At 40.0% G+C, this 22,447-nt stretch overlaps 1 protein-coding gene and 1 long non-coding RNA gene across 2 annotated transcripts; one reads left to right on the forward strand and one right to left on the reverse strand.

Annotated features, from left to right (window-relative positions):
* Positions 1–991: 991 nt before the first annotated feature.
* LOC143100192 (zinc-binding protein A33-like) lies at positions 992–19,455 on the forward strand. The gene is made up of 6 exons (XM_076263162.1): positions 992–2,649; positions 6,753–6,839; positions 8,357–8,587; positions 12,459–12,481; positions 12,569–12,687; positions 18,590–19,455. Exons 1-6 carry the CDS (start codon positions 2,272–2,274, stop codon positions 19,126–19,128), a joined length of 1,377 nt encoding a protein of 458 aa, XP_076119277.1. The 5' UTR covers positions 992–2,271; the 3' UTR covers positions 19,129–19,455.
* LOC143100199 (uncharacterized) lies at positions 3,292–4,730 on the reverse strand. The gene is made up of 3 exons (XR_012981866.1): positions 4,347–4,730; positions 3,983–4,159; positions 3,292–3,679 (listed from the first exon to the last, which is right to left on the reverse strand). It is a non-coding gene; the product is annotated as an uncharacterized LOC143100199 (long non-coding RNA).
* Positions 19,456–22,447: the final 2,992 nt, after the last annotated feature.

Genomic DNA, 22,447 nt, shown 5'->3' on the forward strand with positions numbered 1-22,447 from the left:
AGGCAGGTGGTTAGTAACATGTCCTTAGCAGCAGAACGGGCAAGCGAATGGTTGTGGGTAAGGAGAAGTTACCCTTCCTGGGGCGCAAGCTAAGGTAAGCTAACTGGCTCATTTGTTTTGGTCATGGGTAAGGAGAAGTTACCCTTCCTGGGGCGCAAGCTAAGGTAAGCTAACTGGCTCATTTGTTTTGGTGGTGGGTAAGGAGAAGTTACCCTTCCTGGGGCGCAAGCTAAGGTAAGCTAACTGGCTCATTTGTTTTGTGTTTGTGATGGACTGTGCCTAGGTTGATGGTACTTGGCTAAGGTTCTTTATGGTTTATGGTTCAGTCCACATCAACGGGACGGACCGACCTAGCCAACTTAAACCATGCCTAGGTTGGTTAAGGGTATTTGGATGCTTGTTGTGGTAATATGGGGCAGCATGGGGTGTAAGCTAACTGCTGGCTAATTTGTTTTGTGTTTGGGATGGGGCCTAAGATAATGGGCTAAGCTAACTGGCTAATTTGTTTTGTGTTTGTGATGGGCTGTGCCTAGGGTGATGGTACTTGGCTAAGGTTCTTTATGGTTTATGGTTCAGTCCACATCAACGGGACGGACCGACCTAGCCAACTTAGACCATGCCTGGGCTGGTTAAGAGTATTTTGAGTAGTGGATATTTCAATGTGGTAATATGGTGGTAGCATGGAGGGGAGTGTCTCCAGGACGCTGGTTTCACTGTTAAGCCTTCATGAGGTGTCGTGGGCCTAACTTAACGAAACATCGGTGAATGAGGGTGCCCACTTGATAACCCCAATGACATGCCGCATACTATATAGGCTACTGCTGTTGGATAGGCCATTTGCATTGTGCTTGTGACCATTTGTTGGCGGATTTGTGGGTAGTGTACTTTTTAAAGTTAAACTTGAGCAGGGGCTTCTGAATGTGTTTTTACCTTGGATTTTGGCACAAGGGATTTTAACATCTAATCCTGTGTATTAATGTAATTGATAATAATAATAATGATGAGTTTCTGTCTAACTTTATTTCCCAGAACTACAAGAGCACAGCGAAAAGGTGAGTGCTTCAATAATAACATCACAATAAAATAGAACTGCAAGTACAAATCCACCCTGAAGCCGAATTAAAGCCACAACAGAAAAGAAATAAACAACTAAAAAACTCCAACTGAATCCAACACATAATTCCAGACTGGAGTAGAAGAGCGCAGCACAGCTGAGTAAACAATAGGGAATGCTGAGGTGTACTTCACAGCAGTTGGGAATGCTGAGGTGTAGTTCACAGCAGTGGGGAATGCTGAGGTGTAGTTCACAGCAGTTGGGAATGCTAAGGTGTAGTTCACAGCAGTAGGGAATGCTGAGGTGTAGTTCACAGCAGTTGGGAATGCTGAGGTGTAGTTCACAGCAGGTGGGAATGCTGAGGTGTAGTTCACAGCAGTTGGGAATGCTGAGGTGTAGTTCACAGCAGTAGGGAATGCTGAGGTGTAGTTCACAGCAGTTGGGAATGCTAAGGTGTAGTTCACAGCAGTAGGGAATGCTGAGGTGTAGTTCACAGCAGTTGGGAATGCTAAGGTGTAGTTCACAGCAGTAGGGAATGCTGAGGTGTAGTTCACAGCAGTTGGGAATGCTAAGGTGTAGTTCACAGCAGTAGGGAATGCTGAGGTGTAGTTCACAGCAGTTGGGTGAGGGTCTGTATGAACACTCCATCACAAGAGTACTGTGTTGACAGCAGAGTTAAACACACACACAATATTCCTGTTCTCGCCCCAGCTAGAGTTCACTCATCCTGGGACTTTGAACCTGAGTCTGAACCACATCAAGTTCAGATAGGGCTTAGATAGGCTACTGGTTCTGTGATGAAATGTTGGGACTGACCAATCAGCGTGCACCTCCTCTACATCCCGCCCTCTAACTCACCTGTCCTGAAGGAGGAAGTGAAGCTCAGTGGCAGACGGCTGCTCTATTCTCCATTACAGCTGAACAACTACTCTGGTACGTGAGGAATTTTAGTGGAAAAGTCATTTTATAAGTACATTTATAGAGCATCATTGTTTGTGAAAACAAGTTGAAGCAGTTTAAACTTTGCACAAGAAATGTAAAAACACGGAGAGTATTCAGAGACTGACTACAATTTTCACTCTCATGAAAGTGAAAGTAAAGTCAACAAATCAGCATTAAAAGGAAAGACTTAACGCACACCAGTGCTTTGGAAACCATTAAAAGGTCAGATATCTGAAGTCAAAGCAAAGTTTTCTTTTCTTTTACTGAAGGAGAGAATGGCTTCAAGTCTAGAGGAGGATCTTACCTGTCCTGTTTGCACGGATATCTTCAAGGATCCTGTTATTCTGTCGTGTAATCACAATGTGTGTAAAGAATGTCTGCAGAATTGCTGGGAGAGCAAAGAAACCAAAGAATGTCCAGTCTGCAGGAGGAGATCATCAAAGGAGGGGACACCCCCAAATCTGGCATTAAAGAACCTGTGTGAGACCTTCTTACTAGAGAGGAGTCAGACACACGTGTCTTGCATTCTTCACAAAAGAAAACTTGAGTTCTTCTGTCAAGAGGATCAGCAGCTTGTGTGTCTTATGTGTCAAGATGAATTACACAAACATCATAAGTTCAGTCCCATTGACAAAGCAGCAGTTGATGTGAAGGTAAGTAATGTACTTTTCAAGTGCTGTTTTTGTGTTGTATTTTGTTGGTATGTGCCAATGAAGATGATATTAGGCATTTTGGTGATGTTTTACGATGTGCTGAGGACATACAAAGGGGAGGTGTGGATTCTTTTGTGCATGAGAGGTTGTATGGGGAACTCTCTGATCACGTGCACACTTTATCAGGATTGTTGTCAATCAAGATCTGCTGAAGACAGAGAAGCAATCAGGGCCGTGGAGTCCTTGTATGGATTTCTTAATTTTCTGGTTACTGCTCATGAAAATAGACAGAGAACAGAGTCTGAAAATATACACATACTTATGCCACCAACTCTAATGACTGGCCGTCAAGGCAGGCATCAATACAGTATTTCAAGACCTCAAATTCTTCACCTACTATCACTTGGAATGAATTGGCAGTCCATTATTATTTAACGGTGCCCCGGTTTAACATTAAGTTAATGTAAAATAACAACATTAATTTCCTGTAAACTAAAAGGAAACAACTGGCAGGATTTCCAGGAGCTTCCCGTTGTTTAACGGCAGACTACCATAACATTAAATTCCTGTTAAGTATATAACATAATTGTGATCCTCCACGTTAGTTACACAACAGAAGACAGAAAACAAATACATTGCATTAGGCCCGTTTAAAATGTAGACACGCTATCTAGTAGTATTTTGAAAATCGTATTTCAAAAAACAAGGAATAAAAACATTGCATTAGGCTTGTGTATCACATATGTATGTAAAATGTAGACATGTTATCTACAGTAGTACTATTTCAAAATCAAATAAGATACAGAATAATTATCACAGATATTTATCAATTATCAATATCATTGCATCGCATTGGGCTTGTGTACATGTGAGAATGAATAAACTGACAGATTATGTCCAGAAGAATTTAAAGTACAGAGATGAGTATAAATGATAATCAGGGAGGAAATCAAGTAACATTCATGAGAAATCAAGTAACATTCACTTTACTTATTAGTGATTGTTCTTAGGCTTCTTCTGGTACTTTTCTCTGTGAGAGAGAGAAAGAGAGAGAGAGCAAGAGAGAGAGAGTTACAAAAACGGATAGGGTACACTAGGATTCATGTAGAGGAAAATTGTGCCAAAGTGAATAAATCGGATGTGAATTTGTAACATTAACACACTTTCTCAAAATGAAATTAACTGACATTTATTACTTACTGTAACTGCATTTATATTTGATTTAATCAGTTGTATGAAGTAGAAGTATAGTGTTCTGTGGCCCCCCTGTGGCCCCCCCAATACATACCACACATAAAACAAATTCTGGTTCGAAAGTGTGACATGAACTTACCTCTCTGGATAATTTCAAGGGTGCACGCTGCCTCCTCCTGATATTGCAGATTCAGAATGTAGAAGGTGGAGAAACATGTCGCAAGGCCTGTTAGAAATGTGGCGAGGTTGGACCCTTCACAAACGATTAAGGATTCAATGCTGACCATCCACTTTTGATGATTACCTTGTCGTTCACCTGAAAAAAATAATTTATCATATTCAATTTAAGATATAGATCCACATGTCAACTATGATTAGATTCCTTTTAGGATTTTGTCCAAACAAAATTCAAAACAGAAAAAAAACATTTAGTGTTAAAAAGTTGATTTAAATATGTATATGTGATCATTATTACTCTAGTGAATGAAAACAAACATACCTACCGGTAGTAATATCAGGCGAGGTGTCACAGATAGGCTTGGAAGACTCAACATCAGCTTCAGTCGCACATCCCTTAGCAAAAGAAAAGAAAGGCACTCAACAACTCTTCATGATGTGTGTGTGTGTGCGTGTGTGAGAAAGTGAATGTAATCTCTGTGAGTGTGTGTGTGTATGTATGTAAGGAGTGAGTGAATGTGAGAGTTGTCTGCAAGGTGAGTATGAAAGGTGTGTGTGTGTGTGTCTGCCGTTGAATGATTAAAAGTGATGAGGCGGGTGTGATAAGATGTTTGTGTGAGGAATGTGTGTGCAAAGTGAGGGTGCTTGCTTTTGAAATTGTGTCTGTCTTATCAAAACCACATTGTTTATGGTTTCTATATATGTGCGTCTTAAGACCTAGATAGATAAATAGATAGATAGATAGATACTTTATTGATCCCCAGGGGAGACCTGCATGTCTCTTACATTTCATTTGACAATCTGGAACACAGCATGGAAGGTCTATATTGGGTATATTGTCATGCAATTTAGGTATGGCTCACATAAATAGACGTAGTGGACTGATGCCCACATATCTGACATGTAAACATCTTCCTGTTGCATGCCGCTAGCTCAAATGAACTCAGGAGGAATACCATACGCGTGTCATGCAACCACCTCTGCTATGGAGAGCTAGCTAGGCTACTAACTAGCATTAGCTTTCTAAACTGTCAACTGAAGGACTTAACACAACTTTAAGTAATTACCAGCACGGGCGAAATCCATGCATACAAGTAAACACTGAAAGCAGCAGTCAACACTGATCCGTTTGTGCCATATTGTTTATTTGGCCACTGGTTTATTAAACTGATGATGCTAAGCAGACTTAGCTAGCAAGCACGTGTTATAGCAGGTAAATCACGCGAGTTAAACTTTCAAAAACTACGCATACCCTACACATACCAATACATTTAGATGGCTTCAGATTGCAATGAAGAAACGAAAAATTTGATAACGAAAACGATAACGCATGGCTTAAAAAGGGCGAAAGCGCGGTCTTGGCTAGCTGAATAGCACTGCTACTAACTTCGTTTCAGCAGGGTAACATTCAGAGATGTTGTATTATACAACTTGTATAAACATGACGAGTGTGGTTTCAAACGTTGTATTTCTGGTCAAAGATGACAGATAAACTCACCTTATTGTGTTGATGGGTTTGGGTATGATTCCAACGTATCGTCGTCTTCTCTCAGCAGACAGCTTCCAATCACCAGAACGAAGGTAACGTTAATAGATAACAGGAAGTACTTGTGTTCCAGAATAAACATTACGGTGTTACAGTGTTGGAGCCTGATTTTACACATTTGTCTTACTAATGACCAGAAAGTCCTGTTTATTAAAGGAACCCGGTGAATAATGTTGGAATCTAGGTGTAAATTTACAGAAACTTTTTACAGTGAGAACACATCGGGCCTTTTCAGCCAATCACGTCGTGCTAAATGGCTGGCCATCCGTTTCCACTATACTCCTTCCGTTTCCACTATACTTTCTCACACACACATACATACATTCTTCTCACACATACCTACATTCTTCTCTCATATGCATATATTCTCTTTAGAGTAAAAACTATGAATGTATATGAAAGGAAGAGTAAAAATACATGTATGTGAGAGGAGAATGTATGTATGTGAGAATGAGAATACATGTATGTGAGAGGAGAACGTATGTATGTGAGAATGAGAATACATGTATGTGAGAGGAGAACGTATGTATGTGAGAATGAGAATACATGTATGTGCGAGGAGAATGTATGTATGTGAGAATGAGAATACATGTATGTGCGAGGAGAATGTATGTATGTGAGAGGAGAATGTATGTATGTGAGAGTGAGAATGTATGTATGTGAGAGGGCCAGAATGAATAATGTCTTGCACGGCCCCTCATACACACACACACACACACACACACAGAGGAAGAGAGAGACATATAGGCAAGGACACACACACACACATACAGGCACAGAGAGAGACATATAGGCAAGGACACACACACACACATACAGGCACAGAGAGAGACATATAGGCAAGGACACACACACACACATACAGGCACAGAGAGTTAGACTGTTTGTTTCTGAACTACTGCTGATACAGCTATGCTTTACTTAGATGATTAATTTATTTAATGTTGCCACCTGGAAGTATGCTCATATTACTGTCTCTCTCTGTCACACACTCTCTCTCTCTTGCTCTCTCTCTCACACACAAATACACACATTTATTTATTTTTTAATATGGATTAACAAGACGGATAGGTATCATGACAAGATCCACATGTGTCTTAAAAAGAATGTAGCACGGCTCTATTCAGGTCAGTGGTCAGTGTAATCTGAAAGAGACACAGACACATTATAGTGCTATTAATTTCAGGAGGAACTCACAGTCAAACTGCAGGACAAGCTGAAGGCTTTTCAGAAGGCTAAAGACACCTGTCATGAATCAGCTCAGTATATTAAGGTGAGTGGATTACTATAATGATGCCAAACCATATCCACATATGTCCGTGAAATGTAAGTAGAATAGGAATTAATTATTGGGTGTTTATGCCATGGTCTAGGTTGAAAAGGGTGTCATTTAAAAAGTGATATACTACACCTATAAAAAGACGTTCCATTCGAATTGCCTGATGACAGTTCTAAATCACTGCGCTGGCTCAAACACTAGTTGGTAACCAAGGCAACGGAGACTAAATACATTACAACTTATGACTTATCAACATTCCATAGCGTTGCAATAAACAGCTGAAAAAACTAACGATTTTAGCTCTAAAACTCATTTAGTATTAATAATCGATTTCATATTTATTTATTTCGTAAGTGACCATGGTATAAATGGGATAATGCCCTTTGATGCGTCCATTATCAGAAATAAATTCGTCAATTTATTTCTGATAATGGACACCTCGTCGGGCATTGTTCCTTACTTATGATTTGTTAAAGGGACACCAGGCAAGCCTGAGTGCTTTTTCTCTACGAAGCTCCCCCTAGCGTCTGTACGTGTTGATACGTGTGTGAGCTCTTTTCCTTTTCTTTGCATCTTCCGTCAAGGGTTTTCACTGCTTCTTCGCTGGCTCTGCCATACCCTGGATATCCAGAGTTCTCGCGAGTGAAATTGTCTCTGCGAGACACTCTGGCAAAGAGCAATGATGCACGTTACTTTTACCCCAACATTCCGAGGAGCCAGCTAAATGGATGAAGACAGCGCTGCAACGTTGGAGGACAGTACACATTGTTGTAGTGTTATCCGATTGCGTCAAAGTATGAAAATCATTCAGAGTAAACATGGTCTAGTGTTATTCAATTGCGTGCAGTGAGATTATTAAATGCATGCTTGTTGCTGCCCCTCGAGTTGGGCCATTACATTGTTCTTTGCCAGACCCTTAATCTTTCTAGATTATCAGGGTCTGGATTTTCCAGGCTACCATTATACACACGTTTGCAACAATTGCTAGCCGGGTTTCAATAGCCTGCCTTTGTGCTGGGGATGCAGGATGTAAACTGATCCTACTTCTCGCTATGTCTGAGACTTTGTGAGACTGAAGGTCGGCGGGTAGGATACACTGAACTTGCAAGCGGGATATTCTTCCTACAGGCAGTAAGGGCGGGCGAGAGAGCCTTCATTCGCCCTGTAATGAGTCATTTAACCATATACCGACTTACGAAGATGATTAATTAACATGAAAACGTTGCCTGGTGTCCCTTTAATGATAAGTAATGGATTATGTATACTTCAGCTGAATTCAATGATTTTAGTTTAAAAAAGAAAATTATATTAAGAAATAACCTATGCCAGTATTAATTATATATTGACTTTTTACCTTTTAATTAATCCTAATGTTAGATTGTAAAGACTGTTATTATTTACTTAATATGTGTTCTTCCATTGGGTTGCTTTATTTACTGATGCTATTTCTTATGCATAATGATGAAGACCCTAATCTTACTCATGTTGACATGCACCTTGATGTTATCCAGACTCAGGCCAAATACACAGAGACACAGATCAAGAAGCAGTTTTTGGAGCTTCACCAGTTTCTACAAGATGAAGAGGCAGCCAGGATAGCTGCACTGAGGGAGGAAGAGGAGCAGAAGAGTCAGATGATGAAGGAGAAGATTGAGAAGATGAGCAGAAATATCTCATCTCTTTCAGACACAATCAGAGACATAGAAAAGGAGATGGGAGCTGATGACATCACATTCCTGCAGGTAGGAACCATCCACTGTATGTAAGGGTCTTAGATCTCGAACTCTAAGTCCAGTGGTAATTTAACAAAAGAACATCTGGCTGTAAGGGTGTTAGATGTCTAACTCTAATTCCAGTGATAATTTAACAATAGCACATCTGGCTGTAAGGGTGTTAGATCTCTAACTCTAAGTCCACTAGTCCAGTGATAATTTAACAATAGCACATCTGGCTGTAAGGGTGTTAGATCTCTAACTCTAAGTCCAGTGATAATTTAACAATAGCACATCTGGCTGTAAGGGTGTTGAATCTCTAAGTCCAGTGATAATTTAACAATATCACATCTGGCTGTTTAGTTGAGGTGACCTGCCCATGCCATCCACCCCATTCCATTATCCTGATGTGTGATGTCATCTTTGGACTCATTCTGCCGGGTTTGTGTCAGTGGTCTCTGATTGAGTGTGCTGTTGATATGGTGTGAGATGATTCTAGAGAGGAGAGCAGGAACACAATAAGATGGGAGAAGAGTGAAACGTGTGCACACACACACACACACACACACATATAAGGCACTGCCGGGGAGCATCATTTAAGTATCAGGCCACTGTATCTTCCCCTGATGGGAGCCGTGTGAAGAAGGGGTGGAGGGACAAGGCCCAGAGTGGGTATATATACTCTTTTGATCCTGTGAGGGAAATTTGGTCTCTGCATTTATCCCAATAATAAATGGGAAATCGGGAGAATTCATGTTAGTAATCAGAGGTGTTCGTGTCAAAGTAGAAAGTAGAAACAATACAGGTGATTTCACTAATGAGCTGATCCACCTGGCTTAAGAGTTGCGCTAATTAGAATCAGCTCATTAAGTGAATGGTTGGAACAAAAATGTGAGCCGGACTTTTACACCTCGAATATAACTCAAATAATCAGCAAGACGTGGTAAAATAGAAAAAAAGTTATCTCCACTTTTTTGCTATTTCATCTTGCAAACTTGTAAAATTCAGTTGGTTCAACTTAAACATTTATTTATCTGTATCAGTTCTAGAATCCCAAAGTTCACTGGAAGAATCATCAAGTCTTTCCTTAAAGGAGAAGTTCTGTAATATTGACGTAAAGCAGTGGTCCGGCCCGCCAACTCACTTTGGGTGGCCCCCCAAAACATGTCAGTGGTAGGCTATATAGCATCTGGCCCGCACGGGAGTACGACATCGTCAAACTATAACCTCCGTAATTTCCCCATTCATTCTCTATGGCAAGTCTTAACAGTACACATGTAATACTATTTTTGTCCACTGGTGGTTGTTTTGCCACTGTTTCGCGTTTGCCATCGAAAACGGAATGAAATGTAGGCCTACCTGCAAACAATGTAAGAGGCCTATGCTGACTGCATCAGAGCTCAAAGTATTCTAAAAGTTTATCAATTATTTGTTGATAACTAACTAACTTCTATTCAAGTCATATTTCTGGGACTTTCTGGGATAATTATTTATATTTTTTATTCACACATTCAAATGTTCATACAGAGTTCAAAGTTCTCATCAGGTGAGTGAAAGTTAGAATGGTGGTCATTTCAGATGTGTTTGCCAGCACTTCATAAATTTCTCATAGTTTGATAACTTTAAATTATTTGTAGGATATTGCTTGTTAACAACTTGAACTATGTATGCAAAGAAACAGTCTTTATATTAGTATTATTTCATTTGAGCTACATTTTACACTGATATGGCATGGTGGCAACATAAACACAGCTAGCAATGGTATTAAATTGCAGTGATGATTAAATGTAATGGAATATTCAACTAAGGTAGACTGCTGTTGTTCACAGCACTAAGCTATTTATGGTTGATATACTCCGAGTCTCTGGCCCTCTCTTAGAGCCAGGCATGGTGAGCTGGCCCTCGGAAGAAAAAGTTTGGGGACCACTGACGTAAAGTGAGTGTGAACTTTTGTCTCTAGCTCATCTCGGCTATGACGAGACATTGAGAACTTTGAAAAAGCACTGGTAGTTTATTTACAAGACGATTTATACAGACAGTTCCTTCAGGAAGTTTACCGTTCGCCGCCATCTTGAATTTATTCACGATAAGTCGGGCGACGAGTACGAATGAACAGGTATGATAAGGGATCAGATTCCAAAAATAATTCCATGGAAAGGCATGGATTCCAGTTGCTTTCATCTGTCAGTTTTTTAATGCAGATGTTGACAAGATTTGCCTGCTCTGCACCACTTAGGCCATCAATGAAGAAATAGGCACATGGTACCTTCCAGGGGCCATTCACAGACACCACCATCAGCACCAAAGCATCTTTTGCTACCGGGGAAGACTCATCGTCATCCCCTCCATTCCCAATGTCGACAAAGCCAGTTCCAAGTAGCGAGTTCCGAGTAGCGAGTTCCATCCCAGGACATGTGCCTTGATAACTACCTCGTCTAACCTAAGTGAGCAAATAACTTTTCTTCCCAAATGTTCTGCTTCCTTCACCTTGGCAGCAAGGGCTAGGAAGGCTGGCTCTGTAAATCTCGGTTCTGCTGGAATTTTGCTGTATCAGCTCCTAATTTGTGATTGATGTGGAAGGGTTAGGTTAAAACAAATACATAAGCTTTTGATTAATACAACTGTAGAGTTAAAGCAAATAATTTCAAATTCTTGGTGTATTGTTTTCCTTTTTTGAGTTTTTGTAGATGAGACGCGCTTCACCAGCTCCAGCTCCAGCATGACTCATTATGCAGATATGGGCTGAATCCCAAAGTGAGCCCTGAGGACTAAGGACTCACGGACCTAATTGATCTCAGGTGCTAAGTGAGTGGCCCTATTCCAAAGTCTGGACTCACAGACTCACAAACTTTGCTGCGTGTTCTTGTGAAATTCGTAAGGGCTGTCCCAATGTCTCATTTCAAAGGGTGTGAGGGTTTGAGTACACACTGAGCCCTTTCCGTGAGTCTGCGTCAGTGCAGACTTCACCAAAGGGAATTACCCACAGTTCAAAGCGGTGTGACATTTACCGCAGAGACCATAGGGAAATCCGAAAATTACAAAGGTAAACAACTGCACGACACACAACCAGCTTGTAAAACAAGAGTTTGGAAGAATGTGGAATAAGGCAGCCGGCTCCTGTGCCCAGGTTGTGTGAAAAGCAACAAACTTAAAATGAAAACTCCCAAACCAAACGCAAAAGTGTCAGCAAAATCTTTGTTATGAAACGTCACCACGGTAACATGTGATCTTGTGAAGTGCTGTCCCAAACCCATTTATACCTATCTGAGCCCATGTGGCCTCACACACTCACTCACTTAGCACCTGAGATCAATTAAATGTGTGAGTCTTTAGTCCTTAGTGCTCAGTGCTCACTTTGGGATTCAGCACCATTGTCTCTGCTCTGTGTTTGGTGGCTTTACTGTTGAGGTCTGATAGGTTGGGGGTGAGGAGGCCAGTTATCTTGGATGCAGTGTGGGTGACACGTACAGTATGAGGTGGAGGCAGTTGGATGTAGTTATCATAATGAAGCAGCAGGGGGAGCAGTAGAGTAGAATGGGTTGGATATGATCTGGTACAGCAGTAGCAGGTGATGGGGGGCAACAGAAAGGGCTTTGAGTTTGAGACAGAAGAGAGTCTCTGCTGGCAGCATTTATGGATATCAGGGGTGTGTTGAACTAGGTGGTAGTGGTACAGTTGTTAAGGAGCTGGGCTAGTGTGCAATAGCCTTCAAATTGTCGGTTTGATTCCTGGCTTCCACCGTTGTGCCCTTAAGCAAGGCGTCCATCTTTTCATAATGCCTGCTATGCACCAACTGGTCAATCAGTAACAAAACAAAAATACTTATGTGTAGGATGTGTCCACTCTACAAAAAGACCTTATTGTACCAATAATGTTCAACCTACTCTCTTTTATTTTCCAGAACTACAAGAGCACAGTGGAAAGGTGAATGATCTGCCTCCTGTCTCTCTCTCTTCTCTGTGGTTCTGAACCCAAAACCACAGCAGCACTGACTCCTGAATGTTATTCCAGAGCCCAGTGCACACTGCAGGATCCAGAAAGGGTATCAGGAGCTCTGATCAACTTGGCAAAGCATCTGGGCAACTTGAAGTTCAGAGTCTGGGAGAAGATGCAGGAGACTGTTCAGTACAGTAAGTAGTCTACTGTTTAAAAATAAATAAACACACACAATCAATCTTAGGAGTACTTGGATAGACTGTGCTACCTAAACATATAGCACAGTAGTAGGTCTATTTGTCTAGGGGTCCTTAGCAGATAAAATCCACATCTCAAACAAACAAACAGAGCAGAACCAACTTCCATTAATCAAACACATCCTACACACTGCCCCTGTGATATAGATGTGGAAATGGGACCTTGGGAGAAAAAATGGGAGAAAAAGTCCCTTTAAACAGGAAGACACCTTGAGCAGGAGACTGGGTGGGATTATGTGCTTGGGGCCAGCATTGTAGAGAGAGATGTGCCAGATAAGTTTGTTCATGTGTCTGGAGAAGCAGATAAGCATACGTGTACATGATGCACACAAACATTTGAAATTGACAGTGAAGAACTCAAATATAACTAGATGTACCGCAGAGCGGTACAAAATATGACCGCCGCCCAGTCCAGCACATTTTTTCCACAAAAAGAAATCACGCTGAAAGGCCTATATGATTCTAACTGTCTCACTAAATTGCATTATCCACACTCAATTCTCACTGGTATCTGCTAGACAACAAGTACCAAAACATGATTAGTTCATAGATTTCACATGTAAAATGAATTTTATACTACCCCACCTCCATCTTGCCTGTTCATAATTCTGAGAAATTCTTGATTGTTTGTGTTATGTTTATGTTATGTGTGTGGGTGTGGGTGTGTGTGTGTGTGTGTGTGTGTGTGTGTGTGTGTGTGTGTGTGTGTGCGTGCTTGTGTGTGTGCCTGCGTATGTGCCTGTGCATGCAAGCGTACATATGTCTACTGTGTGAGTATGTGTCATACGTATGATTACTGTGAATGTATGTGTGTGTGTGTGTGTGTGTGTGTATCTGTTTGTGCACATGTGTGCACATGAAATGGGTAACATGACCCCTGGAGGCAAACATACGGAAAAAAATGGTCATCCTAGGCCCTACAGTTCTCAAGATATTCACAGAGAACTGTGTCTGCCCTACCCTCCTTTCGGGGGGTCCAGTCCAGCGGGGGGGGCTACAGATCAAAACGAAAAATGACGGTTCCATGCTATCCATGTGGGGGTACATGCCCACCAAGTTTTGTGTACCCCAGTCTTTCAGTGTCCCGGGAATCCTTGTTGGTGTACGTCACTAAATGTACAAATAAATTATTTTATTGTAAGGCCCCCCATGAACGAAAGTACACAAAACTTGGCATGCCTTCAGAGGGTGTCATAATGATCCTACACTTTTAATTTCGTGCAGTTTTGACCTTGTCAGCCAGAGATATTGTGATGAAAACACCTAATTTTTTGCTTTTTAATTTTTAACTAGGTGGCGCTATACATGAAATAAGTGGTAATGGGATGGGTTGACATGCCCCCTTAAGACCAACATACATAAAAAAGGTGGACCTCCTAGGCCCTACGGTTCTCGAGATATTCACAGAAAACTGTCTCCGGCCACCTACATGCCAGTTGGTGTATAGTAACATAAATTAATTTATTGTGTTTTTACAATACAATTACAATACATACAATTTCTGTATGTTTGCCTCCAGGGGTCATGTTAACCCATTCCATGTGCACACATGTGCATAAACAGATACACACGCACACGCATACATTCACAGTAATCATACGTATGACACATACTCACACAGTAGACATATGTACGCATGCATGCACATGCACAAACACACATACGCAGACAAACACACAAGCACGCACACACACACACACATAAACATAAACGTGTGCACGTACACAAGCACACAATTCAAGAATTTCTCAGAATTATGAACAGGCAAGATGGGGGTGGGGTTGTATAAAATCAATTTTACATGTGAAATCTATGAACTAATCATGTTTTGGTACTTGTTGTCTAGCAGATACCAGTGAGAATTGAGTGTGGATAATGCGTGATTTCTTTTTGTGGAAAAAATGTGCTGGACTTGCCGGCGTTCATATTTTGTACTGCTCTGCGGTACGTCTAGTTTTAACTCGCGTCTTCAGCTTCTTTACTGTTGACTTACTGTATTGATGCTTTACTGTATTGATGCTAGCCTTCTCGTGATATTTAGTAGGCCTATTTGTAGAAAATATATATTTAATTAATTTTAACTGACCCACCCGCAAATGACCCGAATATCATTAAAATATTTTGTTTATGGGCCATTCTACAGAAACGCACACTTTTCTGTCCCCTGACTTTAGAGGACTATAACATTTTTAAAACATATTACTGTTGCAATTTATTTATATTTTAAAGTAAAATAATATGTTTCCTGAACAATTACACCTTTTTGAGCCATCATTATGACAGTATTTGTTTTTAAACAATTTTATGAATTCCCAGGCACCACAAAAATGCCCGTCCCAACTGTCAAGTACAAAGGCAGAGGGCAATATTTTTAAGTCAAAAACATGATTTTTATTCAGTTAAATTGCAATAATATATACATAACTATCAAATATATTATATGCATTAGATAAAAATACAAAATGGCAATTAAATATTACAAATAAAATGATAAAAATGTATGTCCCATGGAGTCATGTCACTGGTGTTACCTCATTAGAAAAGACTATCATTTTGATATAAAAAATCAGACTGATGACATCACAGGACATCTATTTACTTCCTTCCTGAAGATCAAAGAAGACAGACACATGGTAAGACCACTGACTCTTTTCATTTTTGAGAAATATTCTCATTTATCTTAAGTTTTCCTTTGAAGCTTTTAGTTGACGTCACTGGTATGACCTATTTTATTCTTTGGAAAGTTAAAAAAAAAAAGATTACAAATGGATTAATATACATAATTTAGTGAGTATACCATGAATGACAACATGTGGTTTGATTCCCTGTAGCAGCCATTTTGTAAATTTCATTTTCCTTGAGAGTTGTCACTGGTGTTACCATCACTGGTGTTACCCTCATGTGGGTAACACCAGTGACTGTCAGTTACAATGTATGAAATTCTTGTTTACAATACTTTGTTAAATACTTTCACTTATTGTCAATGTGATTTTATTAGCCTACATGTAACAATTTGGTGTCATATACTTAATTTGAGTTGAGTAGTCAAGATCTTTGGTCACTGGTGTTACATAAATGTCACTGGTGTTACTGTGTGTTTCAGGAACATTAAGACAAATGTGTCAAATTCGACATGATAATGATTTAATATTCATTTAATTTTGCTAGACTTAAGAGATGACATTTAAACAATTGCAATATTATTTGTTTATAACTGTTTTTTATGATATTTTCATTTTTATAGAGAATACATGGTTGCGCATTTGAAATAAATTAAAATTAAAATTAAAATAAATAAAATTAAAATTAAAATAAATAAATCAATAATCTCCTGTTTTTTGCCTTATCATAATTGTACTGTAGCTCTTATTACATGTGCTAAAGAGATTGAGAGATAATATTTTTAAAAAACCTATAATTATTGCCAAAATGAGTAAGGTAACACCAGTGACAAATAGACGGTGCATGAAATCTTTAAATAAATGCTCAATAAAGGTAAAAAAATATTTAAGGTGTCCCTTAAGTGTATTCTTACAGCCAATAAGTTAAGTAATAGTGTGGTCTAAGTTTGAAGTTTTGAAAATGAAAGAAATTTTCAGACATCTTGCCATGTCAAAAGTGTGCGTTTCTGTAGAATGACCCTTATGACTCATAACCGCTGATGACCTGCAAGCTTACGAGGAGAGTTGTGGGAGATTCAGGTAGGGTTGCGACTTTTTGGACTCGCCCACTCTGTCAAAGAGACGTGAATCATGTTTTGGCCTACAAACCTTTTAAAATATCGAAAACGGATCATTGATCAGGGGGAAAAAATATCATGGATCAGGAAAAAAAAAAATTCCTCGGCCCTCCCCCCAGGCCAAAACATTTCTCCTGGGCCTTCCCCTAAAGCTTAAAAAATTCTCTTAGGCCACCCCCCCCCCCCCCCCCCACCCCTAAATGGGATTTCCCAAAGTTCTAGCGGTAAGACATATAAGATATATAATTACATGAATATATCTTACCGCTAGAACTTTGGGAAATCCCATTCAAGTCAATGGAGCGTTCTACTAGCATTGTGAAGAGCCGTATAACATATCAATTTATTGTATGGCCCCCCATGAACGGAACTGACCTGTCGCTAAGCCCCGCCCCCCATTGTTACCGTGTGAAACTCGGACAAACATACCAGACTTGATTAGAAATACACTATGGAGAATGGCAGCTGACAGTATATCAAAGCAGGCTTTGAGGACGTTTTGGTTGATTAAGGATTTATTTTCGCCAGAAGCTATCAAAAGGGACTTAATTATGCTATGGAGGAGTAAAACGTTGACCATGGTTATCCGTCAGGGTTTTTTGAGGAAATAAACTCCATAAATGACCATTAAAGGAAATGAAATGGAAAACAAGCATGGGACAATGTTTTCACAATGGAAAAATGGTTCCATGCTATCCTTATGGGGCTACATGCCCATCAAGTTTCGTGCACCCCGGTCTTTCAGTGTCACGGGAATCCTTGACGGAAAATTGCTCATGCGAAAAGAAATTTCACCATTTTTTGTGAATGAATAATGTATCATAAATAATAAACCTATGTTGAATTTCCATAGAGGCAGGCAGATTTTTATTTTTAAAGGCCAGTTATTTCATGGATCCAGGGTACTTTACATCCTGATAAATTTCCCTTGGCCTTTGGAATTAAAATAACCCCAGATCATACCCTTTACCATATGTGACCCAGCGAAACCAGTCGTTTTGGTAAAATTTACAAAATTAAGTTAATGTGCTCACATGAACGGCCATTGACTAAGCTTTCAAACGATGTGTATATCGAGGGTATTGCAAAAAGTATCGCTAAGATAACCGCATCCAAAATTGGCATGGTTCTCCTGTCGCGATACGCCAAAAGGGGAGAAAATCACCTTTTAAGTAAATTGTAACGTGCGATAGTGTGAGGACACAGCTATTATCAGCCTTACGGTAGCGTGACTTTGAAGCGGATGACTTACTATGTCCAGTTTTATCAACCGAGTGAGTGTCTTTTTCTGCCCCCTAGCTGCTAGTTAATACTTGGGACTGTCATAAGGTGCCACTATAGAATATAATTAATGTATTTCGGGTATAGCTAGGCTACAGGCCCACTTTTAAAATGTGCTACTGCTTCGACAATGGAAAACTTTTCCTAGTCTGTAAAATGACGCCAGGATATTTCTAAAACTTTGTGCTTTTGACCGTTCGTGCTCTGAAAGGCAAGTCTTTCACATTGATATTCGGTTACATCTGCCAAGAACGATAGAGAGCTTACACATTGAGTAGGCTAACGAGTAGCCTAATGAGTAGGCTTAGCTCTACCGTAAAACTTTATAGCGACGTGGACAAATGGAATGACTGCTAATGTGTTTAATCTTCACCTAAATAAAGTCAGGGTTTAACAGTCAAAACATATGTTTATCCGTGAAAATTGTTCACAATATGAAAGTGTAGACTGTATACTGTCGATTTATGAAAAAACTGAAATTCGACATTTTAACCTGTAAGTTTGTTTATCGTGGATATCCTCAAAATAGCACTGTGCGCAAGACGACAGGTTTCGCCTTGCAGGGTCACATATCTCACGATTGGCATGGGGTATTTTCCATGAGATCATCTCTCAATGCAAATCAAACCAGCTATTAGGCTAACTGAAATAAAACCATCCCAATCTCTAGGTATGTTGGTACTGTTACTACTTCTCCTGCCATTACACTTGGTAACACCACTATTAGGCTGGTAACACCACTATTAGGCTAATAATGACCATCAGCATCCTCATCACACATCAGTGTTCAGCTCATGTGTGTGTTCTTTCTCTCTGCAGCTCCTGTAACTCTGGATCCCAACACTGCACACCCACGACTCATCCTGTCTGAGAATCTGACCAGTATGAAACGCGGTGATGAGAGGCAGCAGCTTCCTGATAACCCAGAGAGATTTGATAAGTATCTCAGTGTTCTGGGCTCTGAGGGCTTTAACTCAGGGACTCACTGCTGGGACGTGGAGGTTGGGGACAGTACCTGGTGGTGGGTGGGTTTGATGACAGAGTCCCTCCAGAGGAAGGGACAATATGGCAATGTGAGTGGAAAGTGGACTCTGTTTAATAATAATGGTAAATATATAGCATGGTCTCTACCACAGCCCTCCACTCTCCTCACAGTGGAGAAGAAACCCCAGAGGATCAGAGTGCAGCTGGACTGGGACAGAGGAAAGGTGTCATTCTCTGACCCTGATAATAACACTCACATACACACTCTCACACACACTTTCACTGAGAGAGTGTTTCCATACTTTAATACTGGTGAATTTCCTCTGAGTATTGTAGCAGTGAAGGCCTCTGTGTCAGTAGAGCAGCCCCGTTAGATCTGTTAGAAACTGTCTCTGTCTGAACAAGAGCCCACATGCAGAGATGGATGGAGACATGTGGGGTTCAGTCATGAGTCACTCACACAGTAACTGCAGCCAATCTGATATCTGACCTGTGAGGCATCAGCTTCTGGCTACTTTAATTTAGTTCAGAATTGTCTGATATGTTGAATATCCCCTAAAATAATTGCTGGAGCCATTTATTACTCTATGTGTTTCTATGTTGCAGATTTGTTGCATGCAGGCATTTTGATGATGGTTTTCCATCTATGTGTTTTCTACACTGCTGCAACAAGCACATTAAAATATCACCACTGCAGTGAATCTAATATCTGTTATGTTCTGTGAGGCATCGTGTTGTGGGTACTTGAATTGAATTTCTGATGTTCTGTGTTTAGAATCCTCTGAAATAATTGCTGATTTTATATAATTTATTACACTATGATAATTTATTACACTACCAGGTCTGTGTTTCTACACTGCTGCTGTGGGATCATTTTTATGTCTCTCATTGAATGTTTAGTATACCTTACATACATGTAGTGAAATATAATTACCATCCTCTTACTCTGACTCTTGTGTCATCTGAAACCCCTATGTTGGAATGTTTTGACTTAGGAAAGCTAAGATAACCCCTGTGTCACCGAACTAGGGGTGACCCTCAGGATGAGGGGTGGTAAACATTTCTTATCTCTGTTAAAAAAACATGGTTAGGTGATCACTGGTGTGTTAAGGGTATAAGAGTTGGCTTCACCCACAGATGTGGGGGCTTGTTACTTTGACATTTCATGTGGGTAACATGCTCCCGGCGTCGTGAATAAAGCTGCAGTCTCACACCATTTGTCTTGGATTAATTTTGACCACACTGCCACAAGCACATCAAAATATCAGTTCAGTAAATTATGTGGACATTTCTGCTTTTTAGAACTTAGCTCAATTAGAGGGTAATTTGGTGGCCATTGTTGGAAGACAATGAACACTGTATACACATTGCAACAGTGACGTTTGGCTATATACATTAAAATAAAATTGTATTTTAATTTTAATTATTTGCAAATTGGTAATGTATATGTAACAACTGTGCTGTGCACACTTGTAAATAATTTCATATGAGTTACATTTAATTAAAGATGTCACTGAGAGATGAAAGCCTCTGCCATCTAGTGGTGATTGTTGTGTAACTACACTCTCCTCTCTCACCTGTGAGGTTCCCAGTAGCAGAGCAGCAACACTAGCCTGACGAGCCAGACCCACATTAAAATGTAGGGTCTGGACACTCACCGTTCGCAGTGCTCAGTCCGAGGGGCAGGATAATCAGTTGTCTTTCAAATTCCCTCTGCACGCAATAGGACAGCGGCAGCGCTATGAGTCCCATGCGTTTCACCAGCGGAGCTAGTTGGCTAGTTCAAACGTTTGCCAACTTAATAAAAGCTTAACTCGTGTCACACTGTTCGCCAGCAGCAACATCCATCTTATTTGTTTTCAAGTAGCAGGGAATTCAAGCCAAACCGTTGCAACTCTGCCATCAATCATTATGTTAAGCCCACCTAACGACTCTATACACGATTTCATTGGCCTGATTAAGTTTCGATTTCTGGAGCTCACAAGCCAACGGAGAGTTGCTAGACTAGCCCTGGCAGCAAATGTAATTCGCTGCCGCTAGGGGCGCGTCTAGATTTCTAGGCTACAGCAACACAGCACAGGTGCAGCTAATTCTGCTCCTGTCTGATCTGAGGTCAGAAATGCTGGAGATTAAACAGCACTATAGAGACTGAGAGCACTGCAGTAAACACAAACTCCTGCACCACTGAACTCTGATCATCATGCACATGAAATAAAGAGTCGTTCTGATGAGATGTAAATGTATTGTGTCATTGGTGTCTCTGTCTTTATAAGATTAAAGGTCTAATTTACAGCAGTAAGTTTTGGACTACTGAAGACAAACTTGATGAGGGAGATGAATAAACAAAAAGAGGAAGAGCTTTCACAGACACATTAAACCACACTACTGAATACAACAACTCTGATCATCAGAATTACATTAAGAGATAATTTATGGACATATAAACATAATACAATAATGATGTGTTTATTCATAATATACACTCCCTTACAAAAATTAACCATGGTTTTACTATGTTTTTTGGGGTAACCATGGTAACCATGGTTTATCACTAGTTGATAATAAAAGCATCGTGCCCCGTGTGAGGATGAAACTCACGACCTTCAGATTATGAGAGTGACACCGTACAAACTATGTTAACAAGGCTTCAGCTGCAGATGTCAGTAGGGAGAATTCATGGTTTATCACTATAGTTTTATTCTAGTTTCACTGCAGTTAAACCCTAGCATTACCATGGTCATTAACCATGGTCTTCCTCAAAAGGTATACACTGTAAAAAAAAAAAAAAACTGCTTAATTTTACATAAAAAGAAAGGGACAATGTCTCCCTGGCATGTGTTTTTTTTTATGAAAGTATTTTATAAAATGTGTATGTATGTGTATATTTTATGTATATTTTCGTGTTTCTTTTCATGCTCTCTCTTTAAAATATCACACAGTCCAGACATTTTAAGTTTGGGCATCTTAGAGAACAATTTAACTTTATTATTAAACCTTTACAATGTCAATGTATTCTCATCATCGTTTTATGCACTCATAACTATACATGGATTTCTATGCAACGTCACGAAAACATGCGTGCGCAACTAAGAGGCAGAAAGCACCATAGAACAGCATAGAGCAGTGCTCTCCATAGAACAGCATAGAGCAGTGCTCTCCATGAAAATAATAAAATGAGTTTTTGTGCTGAAAACTGCACCAATTCGAAATCACGATGGTTAGAGAATGTTTAATATGTTCAAAATCCCTAACAGAATGTATGTCTTCGCCAAAAATGACAAAATACGATGTTATATTAATAATGCAAATGAACCGCAAACTCGGTGTGTGTGTGTGTGTGTGTGTGTGTGTGTGTGTGTGTGTGTCTGAACTTTGATCCAAATCTCTTTGTTATATGGTCTGTGTGAACATCAACCACACAAGATCAGTACACAGAACATCAGAACACATTAGCATGCTCTCTAATGGAGTCATGTACACCTCAAATAAATATAATATTTGTGGCCAGAAATCTGCTATCTTATATCATGCTACATATGAATGAGTATCGGCCATTAAGAGAGTCATAAATTAGACCAGGAAATGTGCCTCCATGCCCAGTTCCTTAGATCTGCTAGAGGTGTGGCGAGGTCTGTGTAGTATCCCCACTAGACGCTCTCATGAGGAATACTTTTATAATATCCTTAGAGTAAT

The sequence above is a fragment of the Alosa pseudoharengus genome, unplaced genomic scaffold, assembly GCF_046254945.1.
Source record: "Alosa pseudoharengus isolate Yale_2024_CS ecotype anadromous, Long Island Sound unplaced genomic scaffold, YU_APseudo_1.1 YU_APseudo_1.1_scf_3, whole genome shotgun sequence".
Lineage (NCBI taxonomy): Eukaryota > Metazoa > Chordata > Actinopteri > Clupeiformes > Clupeidae > Alosa > Alosa pseudoharengus.